Source organism: Pipistrellus kuhlii, unplaced genomic scaffold (genome assembly GCF_014108245.1).
Source record: "Pipistrellus kuhlii isolate mPipKuh1 unplaced genomic scaffold, mPipKuh1.p scaffold_m20_p_9, whole genome shotgun sequence".
NCBI lineage: Eukaryota > Metazoa > Chordata > Mammalia > Chiroptera > Vespertilionidae > Pipistrellus > Pipistrellus kuhlii.
The window spans coordinates 63,226,733-63,253,346 of NW_023425595.1; the positions used below are offsets into that span (position 1 = coordinate 63,226,733).

General features: G+C 45.2%; 4 protein-coding genes across 4 annotated transcripts in view; 1 reads left to right on the forward strand and 3 right to left on the reverse strand.

Moving 5' to 3' along the window:
- DIXDC1 (DIX domain containing 1) overlaps nt 1-1,088 on the reverse strand; it is a 71,021-nt gene extending 69,933 nt beyond the window's left edge. Inside the window, exon 1 of the mRNA XM_045577971.1 lies at nt 1,017-1,088. Coding sequence (XP_045433927.1) covers nt 1,017-1,073 — 57 coding nt within the window. The 5' untranslated portion in view covers nt 1,074-1,088. The remainder of the gene's footprint in view (nt 1-1,016) is intronic.
- A 1,589-nt stretch (nt 1,089-2,677) lies between these two features.
- CUNH11orf52 (chromosome unknown C11orf52 homolog) lies at nt 2,678-9,586 on the reverse strand. Its single transcript, XM_036427406.2, has 4 exons — nt 9,306-9,586; nt 5,048-5,085; nt 4,005-4,060; nt 2,678-3,558 (listed from the first exon to the last, which is right to left on the reverse strand). Exons 1-4 carry the CDS (start codon nt 9,335-9,337, stop codon nt 3,310-3,312), a joined length of 375 nt encoding a protein of 124 aa, XP_036283299.1. The 5' UTR covers nt 9,338-9,586; the 3' UTR covers nt 2,678-3,309.
- Nucleotides 9,587-14,793: 5,207 nt separating this feature from the next.
- On the reverse strand, nt 14,794-16,767 carry HSPB2 (heat shock protein family B (small) member 2). Its single transcript, XM_045577973.1, has 2 exons — nt 16,193-16,767; nt 14,794-15,439 (listed from the first exon to the last, which is right to left on the reverse strand). The coding sequence occupies exons 1-2, from the start codon at nt 16,602-16,604 to the stop codon at nt 14,985-14,987; spliced, it is 867 nt and encodes a 288-aa protein (XP_045433929.1). The 5' UTR covers nt 16,605-16,767; the 3' UTR covers nt 14,794-14,984.
- Nucleotides 16,768-17,029: 262 nt separating this feature from the next.
- CRYAB (crystallin alpha B) lies at nt 17,030-20,206 on the forward strand. Its single transcript, XM_036427404.2, has 3 exons — nt 17,030-17,443; nt 18,521-18,643; nt 19,862-20,206. Exons 1-3 carry the CDS (start codon nt 17,243-17,245, stop codon nt 20,063-20,065), a joined length of 528 nt encoding a protein of 175 aa, XP_036283297.1. The 5' UTR covers nt 17,030-17,242; the 3' UTR covers nt 20,066-20,206.
- Nucleotides 20,207-26,614: the final 6,408 nt, after the last annotated feature.

Genomic DNA, 26,614 nt, shown 5'->3' on the forward strand with positions numbered 1-26,614 from the left:
ACCAAAGCAGATATGCAAATAGATTCAACATGAATTTTTAAAATTTACATTTCGAAGTTTTCTGTCAGCTATCCTGCAGGTAAGAACTAAACTAAGATGAGCGACATCTGGTGGATATTTTGGAAGAGATCCTTGAATTTCTCCCCCAGGTCTCTGGACTGCTGCATCAGGACTCCACATCACTAATCACACTCTCATGAAATAGTCTTTTTGCAGGACTCAAGGTCTCATTGCAAGAGGAGGCCATAGGACCTTTCTATTTCCCATCTAATGTCCTCTGTCTTCTTCGGAATGCATACAAAATCTGACACCACAATTCTTCTGTTAAAAAGTAACTTATTACTTAAAATGTTCACATCCTTTGACCTAGGGATTCCACTTCTGGGACTCTGCCCTAAGAAAAAAAAGTCTTAAATGAGGAAATCAATTATTTTTTACAATGGGGAGAGTGAAACATAAGAGTTCAACAATAGTGGAAAGGTAAAGAAAATTACAGACATTATAATGTTTACCAAACATTTGTACCCACATTAAAACAAACATTTTAATAACTTCGTATCAACAAACATTAAGTTAAAAAAGCAAAAGTAAAAAAATATGTATTATGACCTCAAATATGTAAATAAGACACACGGAAAAAAAGACTACAAGAAAACATTCTAAAATATTAACAGTGATTGTTTCTGGAAGGAAGGATTATGTTTTTAAAATCATAGTTTGCAATATTTTTCAAATGTTCTATAGTTAACATACTTGGTTTTGCAAAAACATTATTTAAATCTTAAAAATGCATGTTCCGATTAATCTGTAGATTGTTTCAACCTCTGCCTGGTTTTATTAATTTCAGATAAAGATAGGTAGAATTTCCATAAGGAGGGAAGCAAGAAAAGAAAGCAACTTTATTGTAATTTAGTTCCAGGATCTGAGTCCTTACGGAGAAATCCCCGGGTTGTAGGACTGCACTGAAAATCCAGTACTGTTGGCATGCTCCTCTACACAGCTCACCAGAAACTTACAGAGGGCTCTGCCGGCAGCAGGGAGCTGCAGAGTCTCATCACCACATGGGTCCCCATCTTCACAGTCCCTAGAGCCAGCTCAGGGCCACCTTGAAATAGGAGGAGGAAGAAATGTGTAAAAATACAGGTCAGGGAAAAAAAAAAAATTCCAAAAGCTAAGCCAACCTAGTGGGGTCAGGCCCCTGCCTCAAACCTACCAAAATAAGTCATCTAGAAACATCAGAAATTGATGCTGGTTAACGGGAGCTCCAGCCCAAGGTCTTATCACAACGGGTCTATCCTAACGGCATTTTAAAAAAACTAGTCACTTAGGTTTGGATGGTAGTAAACTAAAGAGTAATGCTTCCCTATCATTAGTGAAACAAGGATGCATTTCCCCTTCTCCCCGCGTATACCAGTCTAAGACCATAGCAAAGACTCCAAAGACAACCAGGAGAGATACTGCGAGCTCTGCTTCTGACGTGCACTTCCCTTCTTCTCAGAAATTCAGTATTAAACTAGAAAGGCAGCATTTATATTCTACGGCCGAAGTTTTTATAGCACTTTACAGTTACAAAGTGCTATCATCTACATCATCTTAATTGGCTGTCACAGCAGATAACTCTTGGAGATGGAGTTCATTTTACTGCCCCCGGCGAATGGGACATAGGCCCTGCCCATCAGTGGTGGAGGCCGTTTTCCAGGCACCTCTTCTGAATGCACTTGCACTCGGTCTGTGCCAGGGAACAGGCCGGGAAAACAGCGATCGTGATGCCACCGAATGGGGCCAAGCTTTGACTACACACTACCTAACCTTCCAAATGCCTCACATGCTCACACTCTAGGAAGCTGATACTATTATTACCAACTTTTTTCGTGCTGTGATTCCATTTTCAGTACTCTATCCATCTTAAGCAGCCATCCCTCTAGATACAAGCAGGGGGGCAGCCGTTATTTAGGAGCGACCGTGCCCAGGTTGAGAAAGGGAACGCGCATCACGGCTTGTCTCCACGTTCTGGAAGCCTGAGTTAGGAGTGGCACCCTAAGAACCTGCGAGCTCAGAGCGGGTTCGAAACTTCTGTCTCCCCCTTTTCCCCCCTCCCTCGCCCCTCCGCGTGCCCCCAGTTCTGATCTGGCCGCTCGGCGGGTAGAACCTCCCAGTGACCCTCCGCCTTTCAGCATTTACCTCTTCAATCGTCGGTCGGTCGCTCTGGTCCACCATCTCGGTCTCCAGCCCTTCGGAGCAGGGCCACCTTCAGCGGCGACGTCGCCGCTGCGTCCTCGCTGCCATGGTAACGCGGAGGCCCGCCGCGGCCAGCCTCCGACAGACCCGCCAGCCAGCAGCCGGTCCAGGCCCCGCCCCCCGCCAGTCCTCCCTGACCACGCCCCCTGCCCGCCCAGGCCTCGCCCCGCCCCGCCCCGCCCTCTAACGGCCCAGCGATCGCAGCCCTCGCCGGCCTGGACCCCACCCCCTACGTGTCCTGCCCCGCCCCTCGCTGGCCGAGCCGGTCCCGCCTCCTGCGAGCCTGGGCCTCGCCCTCTGACGTCCAGGCCGGGGTCCCTGTCTATACAGAGGCGCCCCCTACCGGCCGGACGCCACTCCCTCGCTCCGCCCGGGCCGGCCTCTCTCCCTGCCGGCGTGGGGCCCGCACATGCTCGCCCCAGAAAGCGCACCAGGCGTGTTCCGTGAGAGATTTATTGTTCCTAGCGGCTCAGCACCTTCGAGAACCATCGGTCCGGCCATGCAGGGCTGTCAGGATCGGTGACTGGAAGTCCTGGTAACGGATGCTTGGGAAATGCTTCCAGGCTACAAGTGTCTGTCTGTCCAGGCCAGGACGTGGACCAGCCACTGAGGAGATGACCCAAGCCCGGTCAGGGCTGTGTGCTAAAGCCAAACACCTCTTCTTCAGCTTTGGAGATCCAGGTATGTAAAAGGACATCATTAAATTAAGTGCAACAAGACCAGCTCATAAGGGGTGACCTGCTTTTTCCCCCCAGCACTTTTTTTTTTGAAGTAGGAGCAAAGGTAGGGATCAAAACCTACCTTCCCACACACTCAACCCACACCCTCGTTTTAAGTGCAGCTGCATCCACCCCTTTCTAACTCGAATACAGCTTCAAGCTCACAGCGGCCAATAAAGAGACAGGCACATGGGGAGAGAGCAAGATTGGTGGTGACACAATTCCAGGGGCCCCTGCATTCTTTAAACTTAAAATGTGGCACCATCCCGGGCTGCCACCGACTTCTCCAAAAACAGTCCATTATCCCACGGGAGTCGTGGTGAAATGGAAACGGGTCCTTCTTCCCCGAGGCTCACACGAGGGTCCCGTTCTTGCGGTCATAGCAGGGCGTGGCCTGGGGGAAGCAGAGGGTGGCATACTCTGTAGCGTTTTCTGACTGCAGGTGCTTCACCTCCCGGGCAGAGCGTGGCTGGGGATGGCTGGACACTTGGATGACTGCGTAATGTAAACCGCTGTCCTCTGACCTGGGGCCTGGCCTCCCCTGCGGGGACGCAGGCTGCTCCAACCCCTGCTTACGCGACTGTCCTGTTGTGACACGGCCCTGCGAGGAATGGACAACATTTAAGAGAGATTCTTGGCTCGGTCTGGTCCCCCACCTTCCATGATGTCCCTCTATTTTGCTCCATTATGGGGGGTACCAAGGAGGAAGGGCAGAACAAGCAAGTTCTATGATTGACCAAGATATGTCTGTGCCAGGGGAAAAGACCGAGGTCTGGCATCCCTAATCTGAGCCACCCACAAGAAGGGACAGAGATGCCGAGACCGATTTGGCTCAGTGGATAGAGCGACAGCCTGTGGACCGAAAGGTCCCGGGTTCGATTCCCGTCAAGGGCATGTGCCTTGGTTGCGTGCACATCCCCAGTCAGGGTGCTGCAGGAGGCAGCTGATCGATGTTTCTCTCTATCCCTCTCCCTTCCTCTCTGTAAAAAATCAATAAAAAAAATATTTTTTTTTTTTAAAAAGGGGGGGACAGAGGCCTGCCATTACCTTTGTGCCACTCTGCTTCTTCCGCTGCTGCTTCAGTGTCCATCTTGGCTGACCCCCTGAGAGGAGGAAATCCAATTTAAATCCATTCACTTTTCCCTGTCTCTACGAAGGTTGCCATCTTCAAATCTCTATTAAACTATTATGGTGAGCTTCTACCTAATCTCCCTACATCTGTTCTCACCTTCTTCACTTTCATCATTCCCACATCCAATAGGGAATGCAATCTGGCCCTTTTACAATCTACCCCTAATACCTTCCATCCTCATTTTCCACTGGTCCCTAACAGTTCAACGAGTACACGTGGAGAGCCCATTAGGTCCCAGGCTCTCTGCCACACTGTGGGACCAGAAGAATGCGTAGGCTGCTTCCTCTGCCTCAGGGAGCTTACAGTCTACCAGGCGAGACAAATAAGTGTGAATACTATTACAATAAGTGCTTAGCTACCCAACAACTGGTCACTTACAATCAGATCAGCCTCTACTCTCTTTTCTTTCTTTTTTTTCTGCATAATTCCCTTGCCTAAAACAGCCTCTCCTCCCTGCACCTCTTCCACCTTGTGAACTTGATATTACTTCCTCCACACTGGTGTTTCCTCCCGTCCTCCCACGGCAGGAGTACGCATCTCTTCTAGCACTGGGAGATGACATTAGAGTTACTTGTTTACATATCTCTCTCTCAAGCTTGATTTCCCCCTCTTTTAGGGCCAACACAGTATGTCCTTCCTGCCTTTCTGTCTCCTTGGGTTTATTCAGTGCCTCACATACAATGTAAGTGCTCAGTAAATTTTGGTGGACGAAGGAAAGCATGAACAAACAACCTTGCCAACTGCAACAATAGAAGGATAAAACCCAGAGTTTCAGAGCTGGTCTTGAACCCAGTAACCTAAAGATTCCCTGTAATGCACGGTCTCCCTTTATCCCTTCCAACACTACCCTTTCCCACCCTTATGCTCCTCCCAAAGACACCACTTCTGTTGTCTTCTCTAATTTGCTACCAGCTCCCCCTACCCCAGCCCCACCCAGTGCCTCTCCTCCCCCAGTTACCCATTTTCTTTTTCCTCTGGAAAACTGATGGGCAGCTCCTGTGAAAGGAAAAACAGATCACCCGTGTGTAAGAGACCCGGCCTCTGTCTTCCCTCTTTCATCATTTGCTCTGTGGCCTCTTGAACATTCCAGGATGATCTCCCCTCCCCTCCCTGAGACAGCCCCAAAGCATTTACCAAAGATACCACACCTTTCCCAAAGAGATGGTTCTGGAAGGCGGAGTGGAACAACTGACATAACCAAACCCAAAATACAGACTTAGACATGCCAGGGAGGAAGCTGGGTTGAGGCTATTCTGAGCTTGTCTAACAGGCTAATTCCAGCAGAGGATGAGAGAAACTGGCCAAGTAATGGGGTATTCCTGGATTCAGAGACCTTGCTTCTGCGTCTCTGCCATTTTAGGGGTCTCGGCCAGTCTGGGGTTCTCATTCTTGGAGTCACAGGAACTGCCACAATCAGGGCTCACTAGTTAGGGCTCCTCAGAGCCCCGTCCTGACAGGTGACCTCCCTCCCTGCTCCCCTGTCCTTGTGTTTAATTAACGAAAGTGTGAGATGTTTAACCTTTAAGGCCCACAGCACAGGGAGCTTTGAATTTGGCGAGTGACTCAGCTACCCCCAACTCACTGCAGGGCCAGATCTCATATTCAGTTCTGAGCCCCTAGGGTCCCCAGTGGAGCCGGTGTGTCTATGATCGTCAACTGTTTTATGGCCACAGAAACACTTGTCTGAGGAAATAGGTTAAATAGTTTGGAATTTTTGTCTGAGGAAATAGAATAGTTTGGAGCTTATTCCCATGCTCTTTCTTGCTAGTACATTTCCAGCTCGCACCGGGGCCAACCCTCTTTGTCTGACTTCTATCTTCTGAAGGAAGTTTCCTTTTATTGCTACTTAAAAGGAGAGGAAAACTTACAAACTTTGTCCATTTTACTATTGTGGAAAAATCAAGATTTCCCCACCCCACACATGTCTGACAGAGATTTGTGTTCTGGTTAGTTTTTGGTTTGAAGGCAGCTTGCTGAGTTGAGAGCTGTTAGTCACTACCTGAACGCTACAGGTGACTCAGAAGAAAGGCATTGAAACTATTTTCTGGGTCTTTCTACTTCCTCTTTGGCCACTTCAGTTCTTCCTTTCTCTTACCACTGCCTAGCCTTAATTCCCTGTCCTTTGTCACTATTGTCTTCCTAATTACTTCTGTTTAAATGGATAAAGAAAATATTAATTCTAAAATGACATAGGCTTGGGTGACCCAATTTTAGTAAATGGAACCTGCTCCCAAGTTCAATATTGCCCAATGCCTGGACACAACCCAAGTGGAATATTCAGTTACTCTTTGGTAACAAGACTTTATTTTTAGCTTAGAATTAAGGAAACTAAGTGGACACTCTCCCATATTGGTAATAAGAGTAAAAATTGGTGCAATCTTTCTAGAATGCAATTGGCAATAAGTATAAAAAGCCTTAAACAAATGTGTACCCTTTGATGTACCAATTCCATAGCCTAAGAAATAATCTGGAAGGTGCATATATGAATATTCATTGTAGCGTTATTTACAATGGTGAAAAACAGTAAATATTCTAAATGTTCAACATTGGGAACTGATTGAGTAAATAGGATCTCTAATGGAACATCACACATCCATTTAAGAAAAATGTTGGAAGAACACAACATTTCAATAGCATTGAAAATTTTATTCCTTATTAAGTTACTAAAAAAGGTAGTAAGATATGTTTGGAGATAAAAACCATCCCCATAGGCATTTTAAAAAGATTGCATGGGCCCTGGCTGGTTTGGCTCAGCAGACAGAGCACGTGCCTGGGGACTGGAGGGTCTCAGGTTCAGTTCTAGTCAAGGGCACATGCCCAGGTGTGCTGATTCCCAGTGGGCAGGAGGCAGCCGGTCCATGATTCTCTCTCATCATTGATGTTTTTCTCTCCCTCTCTGAAATCAATAAAAATATATTTTAAAAAAATAAAAAAATAAGATTAAATGGAAATATACTCAAATATTCCTGGCATCTCTGGGTGCTTATATTTATGGTTCTTATTTTCTGCTCTTTGGTATTTTCCAAATGTTCTACAATGATTAAATATTACTTTGTAATAAGAAAAATAGTATTTTAAATAAAAATCTCTTTACTTATCATAGTATCTTTAAACCTCTGGAAGTTATTGAGATCATGAGAAATAATTTTTACCTAGCCTTACTAATACTTTGAGAGGAAAAAATATACAGGGTGGGCAAAAGTATGTTTGCAGTTGTTTGTGTGGAAAATAATGCAATAATAATAATACAAGAATATTTTTCTAAAAACTAAATAAAACTACCTATGAAAATGAAAAAAAAAAAAATAATACAAGAATAAACTCTGTTTCGCGTACTCGCAACTATAAACCTACTTTGTTCCACCCTGTAATTTGGTTAGAATACCTGGTATAGTGTTTCAAGCCAGGCTCTAAAGTCAGACTGATGCTATCAGACTAGCTGTGTGACCTTCAGCAAGTTTTTAACTTATTAGGCTTCCATATTTTAATCAATAAAATGAGGATGGTAAAAGAACCCAAACCTTCTGGGATTATTGTAAGAATAAAATGTAAACTATTCACCTAGCTGCCTGGCATATAATGAGCATCATAAAGCTGACTACTATAACTGCCACCATTAGAGGAAAAACAAAACAAAAAGGAAGAACATGAAGACTTGGAAAGGAAGTGAAAGAAGCTGTTACACCCCCTTCTCTGGAGCTTCTTCTATATATATTTCGAGATATCTTATGTCTGTAGGACATTTCAGAGTTAAAAAAAATGCTTTTAAAAAAAATCCTGACAACATATCAGGAAGCATGTATTATTGTTCCCATTTTCCAGATGGGTCCATTAAGGCCCTAAAAACTTTGTTACTCAAAAAGGCAGAGACCAGGTTTCCTATTTTTTACTATATCTTCTGCATCTATCACTATGCCTGGTACATATAGGTATTGAATAAAATGTTTGTTTAAGAAATGAATGGAGCCCTTGCTGGTTTGGCTCAGTGGATACAGCATGGGTCTGTGGACTGAAGGGTCCCGGGGGTTCGATTCTGATCAAGAGTATGTGCCTGGATTTCGGGCTCGGTCTCCATTAGGGGGCATGCAGGAGGCAGCCAATCAATGATTCTCACCACTGATGTTTCTATTCCTCTCTCTCCCTTTACCTTCCTCTCTGAAATCAATAAAAATATATTTTAGAAAAAGAAAAAAGAAGTGAATGGATTAGTAGTAGGAACAGAACTTGAATCCAGTGTACCGACTCCAAATCATATGCCCTTTTCAATGTACCTCAATTATCTCTTTAAATATAATGATGCTGTATTCATAAACAAGGTATCTTCAACACTGCCCTAGGCTTGGAAAGGTATAACTAAGAAGGCATTGGTTATATAAAACCAAGTCGGGGGGTCTCTAGTGATGAAAACTCTGGGAAAGAACAATAAGGACATTACAATTAATTTACAATGAGGCTTTCACATGTCCTCTGCTCTTCAAACTTGTCATCTGAATGACATAGACCATGTTATCTATATTTCATATATGAGAAAAAAGAGAAGTAACAGGATTTGCCTAAGGTCACACAGCAAATAAGTGTGAAAATTATATTCAAATATTCAGATATTCCACAGTCTCCTCCTTTCTTCTGCCCTTTTAAATAAACATTTCTCCAATGTTGAGTTGCTTGACTTGGGAGGCAGTATTACACCGTGGTTTAAGGCATGGGTTCTGAAGTCAGACCGATCTAGATTGGAATCTTGGTTTCCTTGCTTACTAGTCATGTGGCCTCAGACAGCTGCTCTGGGCCTCAGCTTCTCAGCTGTAAAAACAGGAGGAGATGGAAGCCACCTCTCGCTCTCGCATAGAATTGGGAAAAGTAAATGAGATTGTAAAGGGGTAAGCTACGAGCGCTACAGTTATCATCATCATCTGGGGAGGAAGGGAAGGGACAGAAGAGAGAAGAGAGGACGAGGAGGACAAAGAGAAACAAAACCAATTCACGGTTCCAGCTCTGCTTTGGACATTCCTCTGACAGCTGGCGTGGCTGTTTTCTGAAGTCGCCTGAAAGGAGTGAGCACAGAAGGCGGTGCGGTTCTGGTGCGGCACAGGGAGGTGCCAGACAGAGGAAAGTGGCAGTGGGAGGTTGGCAGAGAACTATCTGCAGCTCGATCTCATTCTCAGGGCCTCCATATCAACCCACACAGATGTTACCCTCTCCCCTTGCCCCCTACTCACCTGCCTCCCCCGCAGCAGAGCCGGTTACCCATGGTGCTCTGTCTCCGAGGGAGCCTGGCTGTTTATCTACATAAAGAGCTTGTGCATTTCCTGGTTCCTGGTTTAGTTTTCAGTAGCAGCTCCCAGGGAGTCTCTGTCAGTGTCAGGTTTCAACCTAGCAGGTTGGACTTTGGAAGCCACCTGCTGGAAAGATTCCCAAGTGACTGCTCCCAGCCAAAGGGGAGAGGAACACACACAGGCTCCAGGTGAGAACTACCTCACCTCGGGGATTTGGAGCTGCTTTGATGAAACCATGAACTTTGAGCTTCAAGCTCCAATGAAAAGAAACCTGAGATGGGAAAGGGCTTTAGGCTTCCCTAGGAAATGTTTCTCCATGATATCACACTGTTATTGAAATATATCCTCTAGAATGGAGTAAAGAGCCTTCCCTTATTTTTCCCTGCACTATTCAGCTCTAATTGAGTTTCACTTTCAAGGTTATCAGTATCCGTTACTTATTATCCCCGACCAGAATCTGGGTTTGAAAACTGTAGTCTCTAGGAAACATTAGGTAAATGGATTTCTTTTTATTCTTTCTCCCTTGCTAATGGAATTAACGTGGGCAAATCACTTTTTTCTTAGGACTGTAATAATGAAGGACCCAACCTATTGCCTAATCCTTTTTCTGGTAAAGAATCATATGACTGCAATGGCCTCAGCACTCCTTAACCGCTCACTTCCCCATTCCCAGTACAGAACTCTAGAATCCCCACTCACAGCTCCACTCAGCTTCTTCCAATGACCTAAAGTGACAGTCATTCCACACTCACCAGCAACTAGGATGCAGTCAAGCAAATTCCTTTGTAGAGAATAAGGACTCTAGGGGGATTTTTGAAACCCATAAAGTCTGTCTCCAGTGCTCCCACCCCACCTGCCTTGTTCAGATGCCCACGTATTTGCTCCTTATGGATATCCAGGACCCACCACTCCACCCTGCGCTCCACAGAGGGTGCTCTGGACTCTTCACTCCTCCCATCTTCTTTCCTTATGAAAAATGCAGCAATAAGAGTGAGAGCCTTATAGGATTGTGGTGAAGATGAAATGAAATAATGTATATAAAGCTCTAATCCAGGGCCTGGCACATAGGAGCTCTCAGTCAGCCCGAGCTAATGTTGTTATTTCTTGTGTTCATCTAATCGTCAGAGTGTAAAGCATCTTACTTTATTATCTTGTGCTGGATCACTGCACAGTCTCTTATTTCATGACCATGCCTCTCCCTGGCAATTCATTCTGTACTCTACCATTACCTGTATTCTTTTCATCCTGTTATACAAACAGCCTGGTGCTCAAAACCTTCCAAATTTTGTCCCTTTCTGGCCAATTTCTCTAATTTAAAAGAAAACACTTAAGAGATTCTATATGGCCGAAAACGGTTTGGCTCAATGGATAAAGCATCGGTCTGCGGACTGAAAGGTCCCAGGTTCCATTCCGGTTAAGGCATGTACCTTGGTTGCGGGCACATTCCCAATAGAGGGTGTGCAAGAGGCAGCTGATTGATGTCTCTCTCTCTCTCATTGATGTTTCTAACTCTCTATCCCTCTCTCTTCCTCTTTGTAAAAAAAATCAATAAAATATATTTTTAAAAAAATTCTATATGGCTTGAAACTCCAAAGAATCAACAGTGTGCTGTGATAGCCAGATCCACCTAAAGCAGCATTAATAGCAATCCAGAGTAATAAACAAAGGCATTGGTTATTCCATTGAAGTCTGTACCAGTCAGTCCATGACTGGATTAAGTTATTTATTTATCTATTTATCTATCTATTTATTAATTTATTTATTTTCTTTTTAGAGAGAGAAACATTAACTTGTTGTTCCACCCACCTAGGCATTCACTGGTTGACTTGTGCATGTGCCTTGACCAGGCATCAATCAAACATGCAACCTTGGCACATGAGGATGACATTCCAACCAACAACTGAGCTACCCGGCCAGGGCTGGAATAATAATCTTAGTACTATATGTTGATTTTCAAGTTATGTTGTCAAAAGGCAGTGTGTTTAAGAGAGAATTGTCTCGATATCATGCTATATTACAAAGCCACTGTCCTCAAAACTGCCTGGTACTGGCATAAGAATAGACATATAGACCAATGGAACAGATCAGAGAACCCAGAAATCAACCCAAGCCATTGTGCTTAATTAATATTTGACAAAAGAGGCAAGAGCATACAATGGAGTCAAGACAGTCTCATCAATAAATGGTGTTGGGAAAATTGGAAAAATACATGCAAAAAAATGAAACTAGACCACCAACTTACACCATACACAAAAATAAACTCAAAAGGGATAAAGGACTTAAACATAAGGTGGGAAACCATAAAAATCTTAGAAGAATCCATAGGCAGCAAAATATCAAACATATATCATAGCAATATCTTTACCAATATGGCTCCTAGGACAATGGAAACTAAGAAGAAAAAAAACAAATGAGACTAATTATCTGAGATATGCAAATCAAAATGACAGTAAGGTACCATCTCACACCTGTCAGAATGGCTATCATCAACAAACTCACAAATGATAAGTACTGGCAAGAATGTGGAGAAAAGGAACCTTACTTAGTTCACTGCTGGTGGGAATATAGATAGGTGCAGCCAATGTGGAAAACAGTATGGGGTTTCCTCAAAATATTAAAAATGGAACTCCTATTTGACCCAGTAACCCCACTTCTAGGAATATATCCCAAGAAATCAGAAACACCAATCAGAAAGGATATATGAACCCTATGCTCATAGCAGCACAATTTACAATAGCTAAGATTTGGAAACAGCCTAAGTGCCCATTAACAGATAAGTGAACTAAAAAACTGTGGTACGTCTACACAATGGAATACTATGCTGCTTTAAAAAAGAAAGAACTCTTACCATTCACATCAGCATGGATGGATCTGGAGAGCATTGTGCTAAGTAAAATAAGCCAGTCAGAGAAAGATAAATATCACATCTCACATATTTGTGGAATATAATGAACAACATAAAAAAAATAGATCCAGCGGCACAGAAGCAATGAACAGACTGTCAAACTTCAGAGGGAAGGCAGGAGAGGGAGGTGGGGGTGTAAGAGATCAACCAAAGGACTTGTATGCATGCATACAGCACAACCAACAGACACAAACAATAGAGGGGTGAGGGCATGTGCTGGGGGGTGGAAGTGGCCAGGGAGAGGTTAATGGGGGGGAAAAGGAGACATATGTAATACTTTAAACAATAAAGAATAAATAAATAAATAGAGCTTATATAGCCCTAGCCAGTTTTGCTCAGTGAATAGAGCATCAGGTTGTGGACCAAAGAGTCCTGGGTTCAATTCTGATCAAGGGAATGAACCTTGGTTGCAGGCTCTTTCCCAGCCCATGCCCTGGTTGAGGCCCAAGCAGGAGGCAACCAATCAATGTTTCTCACATCGATATTTCTCTCTGACTTTCTCTCTCTCTCCCATTCTCCCTACGAACCAATGGGAAAATATCCTCAGGTGAGGATTAACAGAAAAATAATAAATAAATAAGTAAATAAAGCTCATATAAAAATCCCAGGTACAAAAAAGTTCAATGTGAAGCTGCTTTGGTTGAAATCTGAGTAGGAGCTTTTGAACTTCTTTTTCTTCTCAATTAGGGACTAAGATTCCCAAGTAGACAATAAAAGACCATGTTTTTTTATAATTTATAATTACCCTGTGTATTCCCCATAGTAAATCACTTGGGGTTGATAAATATTGAGGTATTTGATGAATGGATGAACAAATGAATATGTCAGTAGTTATGTCTCTGAAGTATGCTTTCATTTTATTTTTTTAAAATATATTTTATTGATTTTTTACAGAGAGGAAGGGAGAAGGGCGAAGGATAGATAGCTAGAAAGATCGATGAGAGAGAAGCATCGACCAGTTGCCTCCTGCACACTCCCTACTGGGGATGTGTCCGCAACCAATGTACATGCCCTTGACGGGAATCGAACCTGGGACCTTCCAGTCCACAGACCAACGCTCTATCCACTGAGCCAAACTGGTTTCAATGTATGCTTTCATTTTAAATTGATGGCAATTCTTTAACCAAAAATTGGATTCTTCAAGTGAGGGTTCTTATTCTGGGGATCCCCAGTTTTCTAAAAGGGGCATATGAATGAACTCCAAGAGCTCTATTCAAATTTTATGCCAAATTTGGGGGCATATGTATTTTTTCTGGTAAGAACATCTGTAGCTTGCTTTTGCCATATTTTCAAATGGGTCTATAATCCAACAAAGTTAAGAATAAACCACTTTAATGGAAGAATTTCAGATGTCTATCACAGCCTCATAAAAGATGTATTTGGAGCAGGAAGATCTTCTGGACACTCAACAAATCATATGCACTCAACAAATCATATGCACACACCATCCTATATAATAAAAGGCCAATATGCAAATTGTTCCTTCAGGAGTTTGACCGCTCACTATGATGTGTGTTAACCACCAGGGGGTAGTGTGGAACAGAGGAAGGCCCCCGATTGTCCCTGATCGCTGGCCAGGCCTAGAAACCCTACCGGTGCATGAATTTCATGCACCAGGCCTCTAGTATTTCTAATAATAACTCTACTACCAGAGGACATCTCCCTCACCATCAAGCTCACACCAGTAGCCCTAGACCCCTTGCATTTAGTCTTGAATTCTGTTGGGTGTTGCAGTGATTCCTCTGGGACAGTGGTCACAAACTCATTAGTCAACAGAGCCAAATATCAACAGTACAACAATTGAAATTTCTTTTGAGAGCAAAAATTTTTAAACTCAAACTTCTTCTAATGCCACTTCTTCAAAATAAACTTGCCCAGGCCATGGTGAAAGAGCCACACTCAAGGGGCCAAAGAACCGCATGTGGCTCTCGAGCCGCAGTTTGCCGACCATGGCTCTGGGATGTTCCAAGACATGAGGCAAATGCTTCCTCTCACGGGCCTCCCCATCTGCAGACGGAGATTACCGGGTTTGGGTATAATAGCAGAGGTTTTCATGTCTGTGCCCCTGCAAATACATACTTGTTTCCTCAGAATCAGAGACCATTATCAGTGGACAGACCTTAGTATGGGAAAACAGGGCTTTAGGCAACTTTCTACAGCCAAAACCAGCTTTCCCAATCCCTACCCTAAACAGGCCAGACAGTCTGGAGACCCTTGTTTTGTGTCTCTAATCACCAGCTCAGACAGTGCCGGGTGGTTGTTTGGATGGCATATCCCTTTTCCCTCCCAGGATCACTCTCTTTTGTTGCGCTGTGAGAAAGTTATGGCTCGGAATTTGGTCTGGAGCCAGTGTCAGCTTTGGTGTGATCTCAGCCTCCGAGCTGGAGGTTCTGTAATGTTGAGCGCATCTAACGGAGGAGTGTTTTTTCTAGCTATGCTCTCCTTCCCCCTTTACCCTCCCCCCCCCCCCCCCCCCCCCCCCCCCCCCATCCTCCAGGCCAGAGAATAGGAAGCAGCACAAACAAGGCCCTGAGATTTGGGTTTATTCACCTCTACCTAGAACTAAACCAAAGGCTAGGACACGTCCCACGGGACCAAACCACACACTGTGGCCCATGCACTTTTCCCTTCTCCCCAGGCCGCTGCTCTCTCTGGGGTGGTGGCAGCTGCCGTATCACCCCGGGGGTAGGCAGGCCTGGGTGCTGGGTCTGAGGCCCTCAGGGCCCCGCCGGGGCTGCCTCCTCCGCTTCCTCCGGATCCGGAGGCGGCGGGAGGAGGGAGATGTAGACCTCATTGACCTCTGTGTCCAAATGCCGGCCCCCCCGGGGCGCCTCCAGGCTGAGGATGCCGTCGTGGGAGAGCGCGGCGCGGACCCGCCAGGGGTCCACGTCGGCGGGCAGGACGTAGGTGCGGCAGAACTCCCGGGACACGAAGCCGTGGCGGTCCAGGCGCTGCGGGTGCCGGGCGGACACCTCCAGCAGGTTGTCCACAGTCCTCACGGTCACCTCGTCGGGGGTGAAGTGGCTCACGTCCAGGAACACCTGGAACTTGCCCTCGCTGAGCCGGAGCTCGGACGCCCCCGCCCTGCCGCCCTCCCCGGCTCCCGTGGCCCGGGGCCGCACGTAGTAGCCGTGGTAGAGGGTGGGGGTCAGGATCTCTTCCGGCAGGAGGCCTGGGGCAGAGAGGAGGAAGAGGCGGGTGAGGGGGAGTGAGGGGGACAGGGGTGATGGAGACCTAGAACCAGGGAGAGCCGGTGGGGTCGGGGGGAAGCAGGGGAGGTGAAGAGAGGGGAGAGAGGGGGCTCAGGGCTGGAAGGAGGCAGGATGAGGGAATGTGAGGGGGAACAGGGGTGATGGAGACCTAGAACCAGGGAGAGCCCGTGGGGGTCAGGAGAAGCAGGGGAGGGGAGAGAGGGGGCAGAGAGGAGGAAGAGGCGGGTGAGGGGGAGTGAGGAGGACAGGGGTGATGGAGACCTGAGAACCAGGGAGAGCCGGTGGGGGGTCGGGGGAAGCAGGGGAGGGCAGGGAGGGGGCTCAGGGTTGGAAGGAGGCAGGATGAGGGGGAGTGAGGAGAGTAGGGGTGATGGAGACCTAGATCCAGATCCAGGGGGAGTCGGTGGAGGGTCAGGAGGAGGAGGGGAGGGTAGGGAGGGGGCCCAGGGCTGGAAGGAGGCAGGTGGGAGAGGGATTGAGGAAGGAAATGAGATGCGGGTGGAGGAGCCCAAGCTGACCCGGGTGGACAGGGGACAGGAAGGCGCTCCGGGAGGACGGGCAGGTGCCAGGGCCTGGGCTGAGGTCAGGAGCCGGGAGGAGAGAGCCGCCCGGAGGCGGCGGGAGCCGGCAGGGGTTCAGCTAAGCCCCGTGGGGCGCAGGCCAGCGCCCCGGGAGGCCGGCCAGGACGCGGGCGGCGGGGGCCCGGGCCATACCTTCTCCGAAGCGCTGCTCGCCCAGGCGGCTCGGGTTGGCGAACTCGTACTCGGCGGTGGCCGGGTGGGCGTGGGGCACCGAGCGGCCCTCCATGGCTGCCGACGGACAGGCGCCCTGCACCGGGGTGCGGCGCGACCCTCCAGCTGCCGAGGCCGCGGGGGGCGGGTCTGCACCCAAAATAGTGCGGCCGCCGGAGGGCGCGGCCGGAGCCAGTCCGCCGCCCCGGGGGCCCCGACCCCGGCCCGCCGCCCCGCAGCTGTCCGGGCGCCGGGGGGTGGGGGTCCTGGCTGGGAGTGAGGGGGGCGGGCGAGCTGACGGGGGTCCTGGAGAGCCCGGGGGGACCTCCCAGCCGTGCCCACACAGCCTTTCTCCCGGTTTATCGCAGGCACCCTGCGCCCTGCACCTGCTCATAAAGCTCCTTATTTAATGACCTGCGGCCCTTCACAGGGGGAAGGTGCAGGAATCCCCCCCTTCTGTGGTTTGTGGTGAGGGGTCTTTGTGCCCAGATTCATGTCGGGGGTCCCCGCCAGAGCCCAGGTCAACCTTGAGAAGCACACAGCTGCCTGCCGCTGGCATGCCATCACTGCTCCAAGCCAGGGGCCACAAGGAGTTAACGTCCCTGGGGCCCAGCCAGGGAAGATTCCAGCTCCTGCCCAGGCCCAAGATAGTTGCTGGCCCCAGTCCCCTGGCGGGCGGGCTGGAGAGGAGGGGCCACCCCTGCCTGCTTGGAATTCCTGGCCGAGTCCCAAGGGGAGAGGGGAGGGTGCCACTGGGTGTGGACAGAAAACTAGGGAAACAAGCCCAGGACAAGTCACTGGACGGGCCAGGCGTGTTTATATTTCTCTTTTCTTAGCTCAGTGAGTACTGGGTATGTGTCACACTGCCAAATCCCTGATCACAAGTCTGCGTGAAGGGGCGGTGAGCTGGGATAATAAAACCCCTGACATCATCATTCCAGAAGCTTCACAGGACTGAGTATATAAGGGGCTGGCTGCAGCCGCAGCTGAAGGAGCCGAGCAGCCAGCCGACCCCGACACCCACCCGCGGCCATGGACATCGCCATCCACCACCCCTGGATCCGCCGCCCCTTCTTCCCTTTCCACTCGCCCAGCCGCCTCTTCGACCAGTTCTTCGGGGAGCACCTGCTGGAGTCTGACCTCTTCCCCACCTCCACCTCCCTGAGCCCCTTCTACCTTCGGCCACCCTCATTCCTGCGGGCCCCCAGCTGGATTGACACCGGGCTCTCAGAGGTAGGTCTCCCTCCACAGGCAGGAGAATTTCCGGAACCTTCTGGAAACATTTCCATCTGCTCTGCTTTCCCTCTGTCTGAATCTGGTCAGAGGGGATGCTGTGTCTAAGTGTCTTATGAAGCCTGCAGTGAAGAAAGATGAGGTTGCTAGTTTCTCCCCCAGTCACCTGCTTGGCTTTGATGCTCCTCTGTATCCCACTTACCACATCTTTTCCGTGTGCTATGAAGATGATCTTTTATCCCCTAACTTTTCAGCTGCACGCCCCTTTCTGGCTTGGTTCATAAAGATCTACAAGGAAAGAGCTGCCTGCAGACTCCTTTGCTTGCCACTTCTAATTCTCATCCTCCTGAAAACGTGTATCATTTCATGTTTCAGAGCCAGGAGACAGCGCTACCCCAGCCCTTTTCACCCCGACAGCGTGGAGCTGGAGACAGCAACCACGATTTCTTTCTATGATTTCCCCAGTTTCTCAGGGCAGTGTCAGGCACTAGCCTGGGTCCAAACCTAGAGAGAAAAGAATGTCTGCCCAGTCTTGGGACCCCTACTTGTCCTAAAAGGGTGGGAAAACGGGTGAGCACATAAGGTTGACAGAAGCTGTCGCTGATAACTGTTTTAAAAATATCCAAGTGTGAGTAAACAGGAGCTGCGTGAGCAAGGGCTTTGGAAGGATACTCAGGGCCAGCAGAACATTCCAGATTGAGTGGGTGGGAAAGTTGGCAGAGACCTGAGCAAGAAGAAGGGGCCTTTGTCTCACAGACAAATGACAAAGCCAGGCATTGGGGCCAGAGAGGCAGCAGAAGCCATGCCCAGACCCATCCCTGCGACTGGTCTCCTGGATGGCCTGTCTTCTTCCCTGTCCCTGTAAATAAAGTTTGGATCTAATGACCAAGTGGTGTGCCTTGGGTACCACTATGTTGGCTCCCCTGAACCACAGAGCCATGTTTATTCAAAAAAGGATGTTTAGCCAAAAAGAGGAGGATAAAGTGCCTGGGAAGAAAGCAGAATGAGACTCCACTAATAATCCACATTCTGACCATTGTTTTCTCTGACCCCTTTCTCCCACCTTGCTGTTACTAGATGCGTCTGGAGAAAGACAGATTCTCCGTCAACCTGGATGTGAAGCACTTCTCCCCAGAAGAACTCAAGGTCAAGGTGCTGGGAGATGTGATTGAGGTGCACGGCAAACACGAAGAGCGCCAGGTGTGTAGCTTTCTCTTCTGTTCATTCACTCGCACACACTATGTGCCAGACACTGTCACCAGCTCTGAGGCTGGCAACATTCCAGTCCTAAGCCATCAGGGTCTGGAAACAGGGCTAACCCTGGTATTGTTATTGTTTTGGCCGGAGAAGGGATCTTTGTTGTTTGCTTTAATTTTATTTGATTGCCTTAGATGGGATAGATGGGATGTTCACTCCCCATTTAAGCCAATGGTTCTCAACCGCGATCACATTAGAATCACAAGGGGAATTTAGAAATATTCCAGTGCTAAGGCGCATCTCAGACCAATTAAATCAGAATTCTTAGGGATGGGACACAGGCATCAGCATTTTAAAAAGCTCCCTTGGTCATTGTAATGTACGGTCTAGGTTGAGTAGCACTGATTCAGGCATAGTGCCTGTCGGACACCTAATTACATTAACTGTATGCACTCTGAAGGCACTTGAGTTTGGGACTTTTTGATGTTCAGGAATCCTCTTCTCTTTAGCCCACCTTAACATTGAACTACTTGGTTTGCCTCAGTTTCAGAGCTGTCCTCATCTCCTAATACCCTGGTGCACAGATAGAAATCCATTGAGAGTCTGTCTGTATAAATACCTGAGATTCAGGACGTTTAGTAGAATTCTGAAGAATGGAATAGCTAGCTTCTCATTACTTTCCAGGAGGGAGTTTTAATAAGTTTGTTTGTTTTTTAACCAATTAGTGATAACTCAGAGCCTTGTACAATTAACAGTGTTAGTTTGAAGTCCTCACGCCGTTTCCATTTTGTGATTTGGGTCACAATCCTATTTTAATAGCATCAGTCCTCTTGGTCTAGAACATTCTGGGACATTCCTGAAGAGTCAGAACACTATCTGAGCTTCCTCGGGCACTTAGATCTTCCATGCCGGATGATATCCCAAAACGTGTAGTCCTGACAAACATTGACCTAAATCTTTGGGAAATATCTCTAAGCATATCCATGCCTTAGGGTTTGAGAGCTGTGAGGCTTTACCTGTTTCAGACTTCTCAGATTCTTGTCAAAGGAGTGACCACCAAGACAACTTCATCTTAGCCCCAAATAGAAAAACTTTCTCTCATGTTGCCATGACATTGGTCCCACCTAAAAGGGGATGGGGAAGGGAATGTCTGAGTTCTAAGCAGGTGCCACTTTTTCCTGTTCTCATCTCTCCGCCTCTTTCCTCGTTCCCTTGGGTTAGGATGAACACGGTTTCATTTCCCGGGAGTTCCACAGGAAATACCGGATCCCAGCAGACGTGGACCCTCTTGCCATCACTTCATCCCTGTCATCTGATGGGGTCCTCAGTGTGAATGGACCAAGGAAACAGGCCGCTGGCCCTGAGCGCACCATTCCCATCACTCGTGAAGATAGGCCCGCTGTCACTGCAGCCTCCAAGAAGTAGATGCCCTTTCTCTCATTGAATTTTTTAAAACGGGAACGTTTCTCCACCAGTGACTAAAACTCTCTCGACTAGTGCTGAAGCTTATTAATACTAAGGGCAGGCCCAAATTATTAAGCTAATAAAATGTCATTCAGCAACAGATAACTGCCTTGTGCTTGAATATTCATGTGTGTTTTTTATTGGAAAAATACAGCAGGTCCATTTATTCAAAGGATATTAGAGTCAGAGTGATATAAATTTAGTAAGTCACTTAACCTTTCTGGGCTTTAGATCTTTCATTTATAACATGGGGTACTGATCTATACACTTTTTAAAAGATAATGTTTTTATTGATTTCGGAGAGGAAGGGAGAGGGAGAGAGAGATAGAAACATTAATTATGAGAGAGAATCATTGATAGGCTACCTCTTAAAACCCCCCATACTGGGGATCCAGCCTGAAACCCATACATGTGTCCTGACTGGGAATTGAACCATGACCTCCTGGTTCGATCTCAGAGACTGAGCCACACCTGTTGGGTTGATATGTACACTTTTTGTAAGGAGTAAATTAAGAAGAAAAAAAATAAAGTTCTTAGCAGATTTCAAGGAATACCAGTTTCTCTCTCTTCTCCCTCTTTGATTTTGGCCCTCAGTTCCAACAACAAATCTGAATGAACTCTGGATAACAACACATAAAAGGCCCTAGTACATCTCTGAAATTATTCATGTGTTGGGGGAGGAGAGACAGTGTCCCCAAAGTTATTTGGAATTTTCCTGCTGTTAAGCATTGCCTTCAGCTGACTCGCAAAGGCAATAAAAAGGAATTGGGTGATCAGCATCAGAAAAGCCTCTCAGGTGTAGTCCAAAATTATCCGGCAAATACCTACTAAAACTAAGACTGGAAAATTTCCAATTCAATGACCCACCATAAAAAAAAAGTTAAGTTTTAGAATTATAATGAATAACTGATTAACAAATGGTTCTATTATTTAACTTAAAAAAATATATTAATCTTTAAAAACATTTTCATTTCACTTCTGTGAGTCTAAACTTCTGATTTAATTAATGAGAAGTGGCCCTGTATAGGCAATCTAGCATAAATGTTTTTCTTTCTTTCTTTCTCTAACTCTGATCTCCATTTCATTTTCTACATTTCCCCCCAGTTCTGAGCCAGGTTTTATAATGATGAGTGGGGCTGCTGTCCTGCTATTATACTGAATACTGTCATGGAGCCCAGGATAGCTTATGTAAATTTATAATCATCATGCTATGTCTGAGTCTTCCCACCTCACTAAGCCCAGAGTTTCTATTCAACAAAGCCAGAAGTTTGATGGAAAGGATTTTTCCATATTTCTTTCACAAATGGAAAAATCCCATCACAGCCTCCTGACTTTAAGTAATGAGCGGGTTTCTTTCATCTTGGATCAAGCTCTTTTAGTCTGTAGAAGTGAAACTCTGAGCTGCCACTGTCTGCTTCTAGACCGAGAGGCCGATATGCACGTCCTCCTGAATTTTGTTTTTGTTTATTTAAACATTTTGTTATTAATTTTGCCCATATTGTTATTTATCTTTTCTACTTTATTTATTTATTATTATTTTTTTAAAATATATTTTATTGATTTTGTACAGAGAGGAAGGGAGAGAGATAGAGAGCTAGAAACATCAATGAGAGAGAGTCATCGATCAGCTGCCTCCTGCACACCCCTTACTGGGGATATACCCGCAACCAAGGTACATGCCCTTGACTGGAATCAAACCCGGGTCCCTTCGGTCCCCAAGCAGACGCTCTATCCATTGAGCCAAACCAGTCTCGGCTATCTTTTCTACTTTAAAACACTCTACCACTGCTATGTATTAGGAACAAAGGGATTGCATCAAACATGAACTTATTATTCTACTCTGTCAAAAAGTCTGTCCCCTAATTACTTTTGACCTACCACTTTCCTGAAGCTATTTGTGAAAGTGAAAGTTTTGCTAAATCTAATGGACCATTCTGACAATCCATTTGACTACCTACCTCTTCCTTCTTTAAACTTCATTCTCTTTGTTTCTGTGACATTGTGCTAATTACATTTTCTCCCACCTTTCTGACCACTTTTCTGTCTTTTATAAGTTCATTTTTCTGCCGAAACCGGTGTGGCTCAGTGGATAGGGTGTCGGCCTGCGGACTGAGAGGTCCTGGGTTCGATTCCGGTCATGGGCATGTACCTTGGTTTCTGGCAGATGGGATGTGCAGGAGGCAGCTGATCAATGATGTTTCTCTCTCTCATCAATGTTTCCAGCTCTCTATCCCTTGCCCTGCCTCTCTGTAAAAAAAAAAAAAAAAAAAAAAAAAACAAAACAATAAGTTCATTTTTCTCTGTGAATCATTTAAGTTTGCCTTTCTAATGGTTCTACTGTTGGCCTTTCCTTTTTATTTTATTTTAATATATTTTATTGATTTTTTACAGACAGGAAGGGAGGATAGAGTTAGAAAAATCGATGAGAGAGAAATATCCGTCAGCTGCCTCCTGCACACCCCTTACTGGGGATGTGCCCGCAACCCTGGTACATGCCCTTGACTGGAATGGAACCTGGGACCCCCAGTCCTAAGGCCAACGTTCTATCCATTGAGCCACTCTGGCCAGGGCACACCCTGCTCTTAACATCCAGCACCAACACAGGTTTGGTGGCCACACCAGAAACCTCTGCCTCCCGGGTCCACACCTTGTTGATCTTCTCAGGTCTTGGCACTGGCTGCCTCTCTCTCCTCCCCTGTCTGGCCTCGTCTCCTCTCTCTGTCATGGCTCATCCTGTGTTTCGTGCTTATCTGCCCACAGGGCGGGGCCTTAAACAGCCTCAGAAACACCGAGGATTTCATTTCATTCTCGTTAGTCCCTCTGCCTTGCGGCTCAGTTAACGCAGGGCAGGGGTGTAGTGGGCAGCGAGTCGATTATTCAGGACCAATTCAGTTACTCGGCAAGCGTTCACTGAGCACCTGCTGTGCGCCAATCCATGCCCTTCTTTTTGATAAGCCCAGATTATCCTATCAACTCCCATACCTTCACTCTCACCTGTGTGCTTGCATATTCTAAATTTATACCAGGTGTGTCACCAGGAAAACTGAAATTACATATCTAACTACTTTTTAAATATGTCCACTTGAATTCCCTAAGGCTCACAAATTCAACATACCTACAACTGTATTTATAATCCTCAGTCTCAATATTTTCTCCTCCTAATGTGTTCCATATATTGGTGAATGTTATGTATCTTAACCACTCATTCTTATTTTTAATATTATATATTATACAACTTCACACAGTTGTCAAAACCAGAAATCAAGGAATTATTTGACCTACTTTGAAAAACAAAACAGGCAACAATAAAATCAACAAAAAGAAAAATTAAGGAATAACTTAATTTGAAAAGAGCAGCCGAAACCAGTTTGGCTCAGTAGATAGAGTGTCGGACTGCAGACTGAAAGGTTCCGGGTTCGATTCCGGTCAAGGACATGTACCTGGGTTGCTGGCACATCCCCAGTAGGGGGTGTGCAGGAGGCAGCTGATCGATGATTCTCTCTCATCGATGTTTCTAACTCTCTATCCCTCTCTCTTCCTTTCTGTAAAAAATCAATAAAATATATTATAAATAATTTGAAAAGAGCAATAAATATTAAATAAAAAGCAGAGATTTAAAAACATGGATATGAAAAAGAACTTTTTAAATATATCAGAGATTAGTTGATGTTATAAATGCCATAAGGGACAAATTTGCACATTTATAAATTTAAAGATAGCTCAGGAATTCACTCAGAATGCAGCAAGTTGGGGAAAAATATATTTTTTAAAAATCAGAACAATTAAGATACATGGAAGAAAGAATGAAAGACTCCAATGTATATCCAAAGGGGTGTTTTAGAAGAATTCATGGGAAAAAATGATAAAGCATTATTTGAAGAGATTTCCCAGAATTGAAGAGAGATGTGAGTTCTCAGATACTGGGCATTATAAATAAAACTAAATATACACCTAAAAATATCACTGTGACAATTCAAAACAATAAGGATAATGAGAAAAATCTTAAAATGCATGAAGTTAAAAAGATATATTAATTATGAATTAATTACAACTAGATTGACAGCAGATTTCTCAGCATTAATAAAAAAAGATAATGGAGTGGGGGGAAAATGGAGTGGCTCAGCTTTCATGGCTCAGTGATTGAGCATTGACCTATGAACCAGGAGGTCATGGTTCAATTCCTGGTCAGGGCACATGCTCGGTTTGTAGGCTCCATTCCCAGTATGGAGTGTACAGGGGGCAGCTGATCAATGATTCTCTCTCGTCATTGGTATTTCTATCTCTCTCTCTCTCCTTTTTTTTTTCTCTCTGAAATAAATAAAAATACATTTTTAAAAAAGATAATGGAGTGAGGCAAGAACATACAATGGAGACAAGACATTCCCTTCAATAAATGATATTGGGAAAATTGGACAGATACATGCAAAAAAAGAAAAAAAGAAAAAAAAGAAACTAGACCACCAACTTGCACCATACACAGATAAACTCAAAATGATAAAAGACTTAAATGTAAGTTGGGATACCATAAAAATTCTAGAAGAAACCGTAGGCAGCAAAATCTCAGTCATCTCTCATAGCAATATGTTTATTGATGCATCTACTAAGGCGAAGGAAACTAGGGCAAAAATAAACAAATGGGACTATATATAAAAGCTTCTGCAAAGCAAAAGAAACCATCAACAAAACAAAAAGGGAGCCCACTGTATGGGAGAACATATTTAGCAATGATATATCTGATAAAGGGTTAATATCCAAAATGTATTGTGTAAGGAACTCATAAAACTTAACAAAAGGAAGGTAAACAATACAATTAAAAAATGGGCAAAGGACCTAAATAGACACTTCTCCAAAGTGGACATACAGATGGCTAAGGGACATATGAAAAAAATGCTCACAGTCTCTGATCATCAGAGAGATGTAAATTAAAACAACAATGAGGTATCACTTTACACCAGTCAGAATGGCTAGCATCAACAAATCAATAAATAACAAATACTGGTAAAGATGTGGAGAAAAGGGAACCCTAGTACATTGCTGGTGGGAATGTATACTGGAGCAGTCATTATGAAAACAATGATGGAGTTTCCTAAAAAAACATCAATAAATATGAAAATGTCATTGACCCAGTGATTCCACCTCTAGAAAAACATGCTAAGAAATCCAAAATACCAATCAGAAAGAATGTATGCACCCCTATGTTCATAGCAGCACAATTTCCAATAGTAAGATCTGGAAACAGCCCAAGTGCCTACCAGTAGATGAGTGGATAAAAAACTGTGGTACATTTGCACCATGAAAAACTATGCAGTAGTAAAAAAGAAGGATCTCTTAACCTTTGAGACAATATGGAAGGACCTGGAGAGTATTATGCTAAGCGAAATAAGCCAGTCAGAGAAAGGCAAATATCACATGATCTCACTCATATATGAAATCCAATAAACAAAATAAACTGATGAACAAAATAGATCCAGAAACATAGAAGCACAGAACACATTGCAGAATCTCAGAGGAAGGCAGAGGAGGATGGGTGAGTAGAAAGAGATCAACCAAAAAATTTGTATGCATATGTGCATAACCATGGACATAGACAATAGGATGGTGAAAGCTTGGGGTGTGGGGTGGTGTCAGGTCAGAAGAGATCAATAAGGGGAAATGGGGGACATATATAATATTTTCAACAATGAAGATTTTTAAAAGATAATGGAGTAATGGCTGATTGGGTAGAAATAACTACCATGTTTCCCCGAAAATAAGACATCCTCCGAAAATAAGACCTACTTACAGGTTTCCTTCTGAGTGAAATATAAGGCATCCCCCTGAAAATAAGGCCCCCCTAGGCTAAACATGAGAGATTTGATCCACTGATTGTGAAAGAAATGGATTCACAAGAAATTCACCAGGAAATTCAGGAATTGGATTGTTATGATGATGTTCCAGAAGATGATGACATGATTATCATTGAATAAATGAGTAAATTCTTGATACTGTAGGATTCACAGTTTGTCTGGTTTGTGTTGACAACTATTGTTACTACCGTACCATATACAGGTAATAAATTCTCTTTATTTTCATTTAACAATAAATGTGTACCGTATTCTTCTTCATGGAAAAATAAGACATCCCCTGAAAATAAGACCTAGCGCATCTTCGAGAGCAAAAATTAATGTAAGATACTGTCCTATTTTCGGGGAAACAGGGTAGCTGTTAACTCATTATTTTAGTTATCACTCAAAGTAAAGTGTTCCATGGCAAGGCTAGCAATATTGAAAAAAATCTCAATGTAATTTATTACATTAACAGTATTTATACTAATAAAAGGTAATATGATAATTAGATTGGGAGACCTTCCAGGAGACCTTCCGGACATTCTTCTGGACAAAGCCATGGTGGTGGGGCCAAGGTAGAGGTGGTTAGAGGCCAAAAGGGACAGTTGTGGTTGATCAGGCCAGGATGGGACAGCACTTGTGGGTGATCAGGCTGGTGGGGGGTGGGGCCATTGGGGGTAAGCAG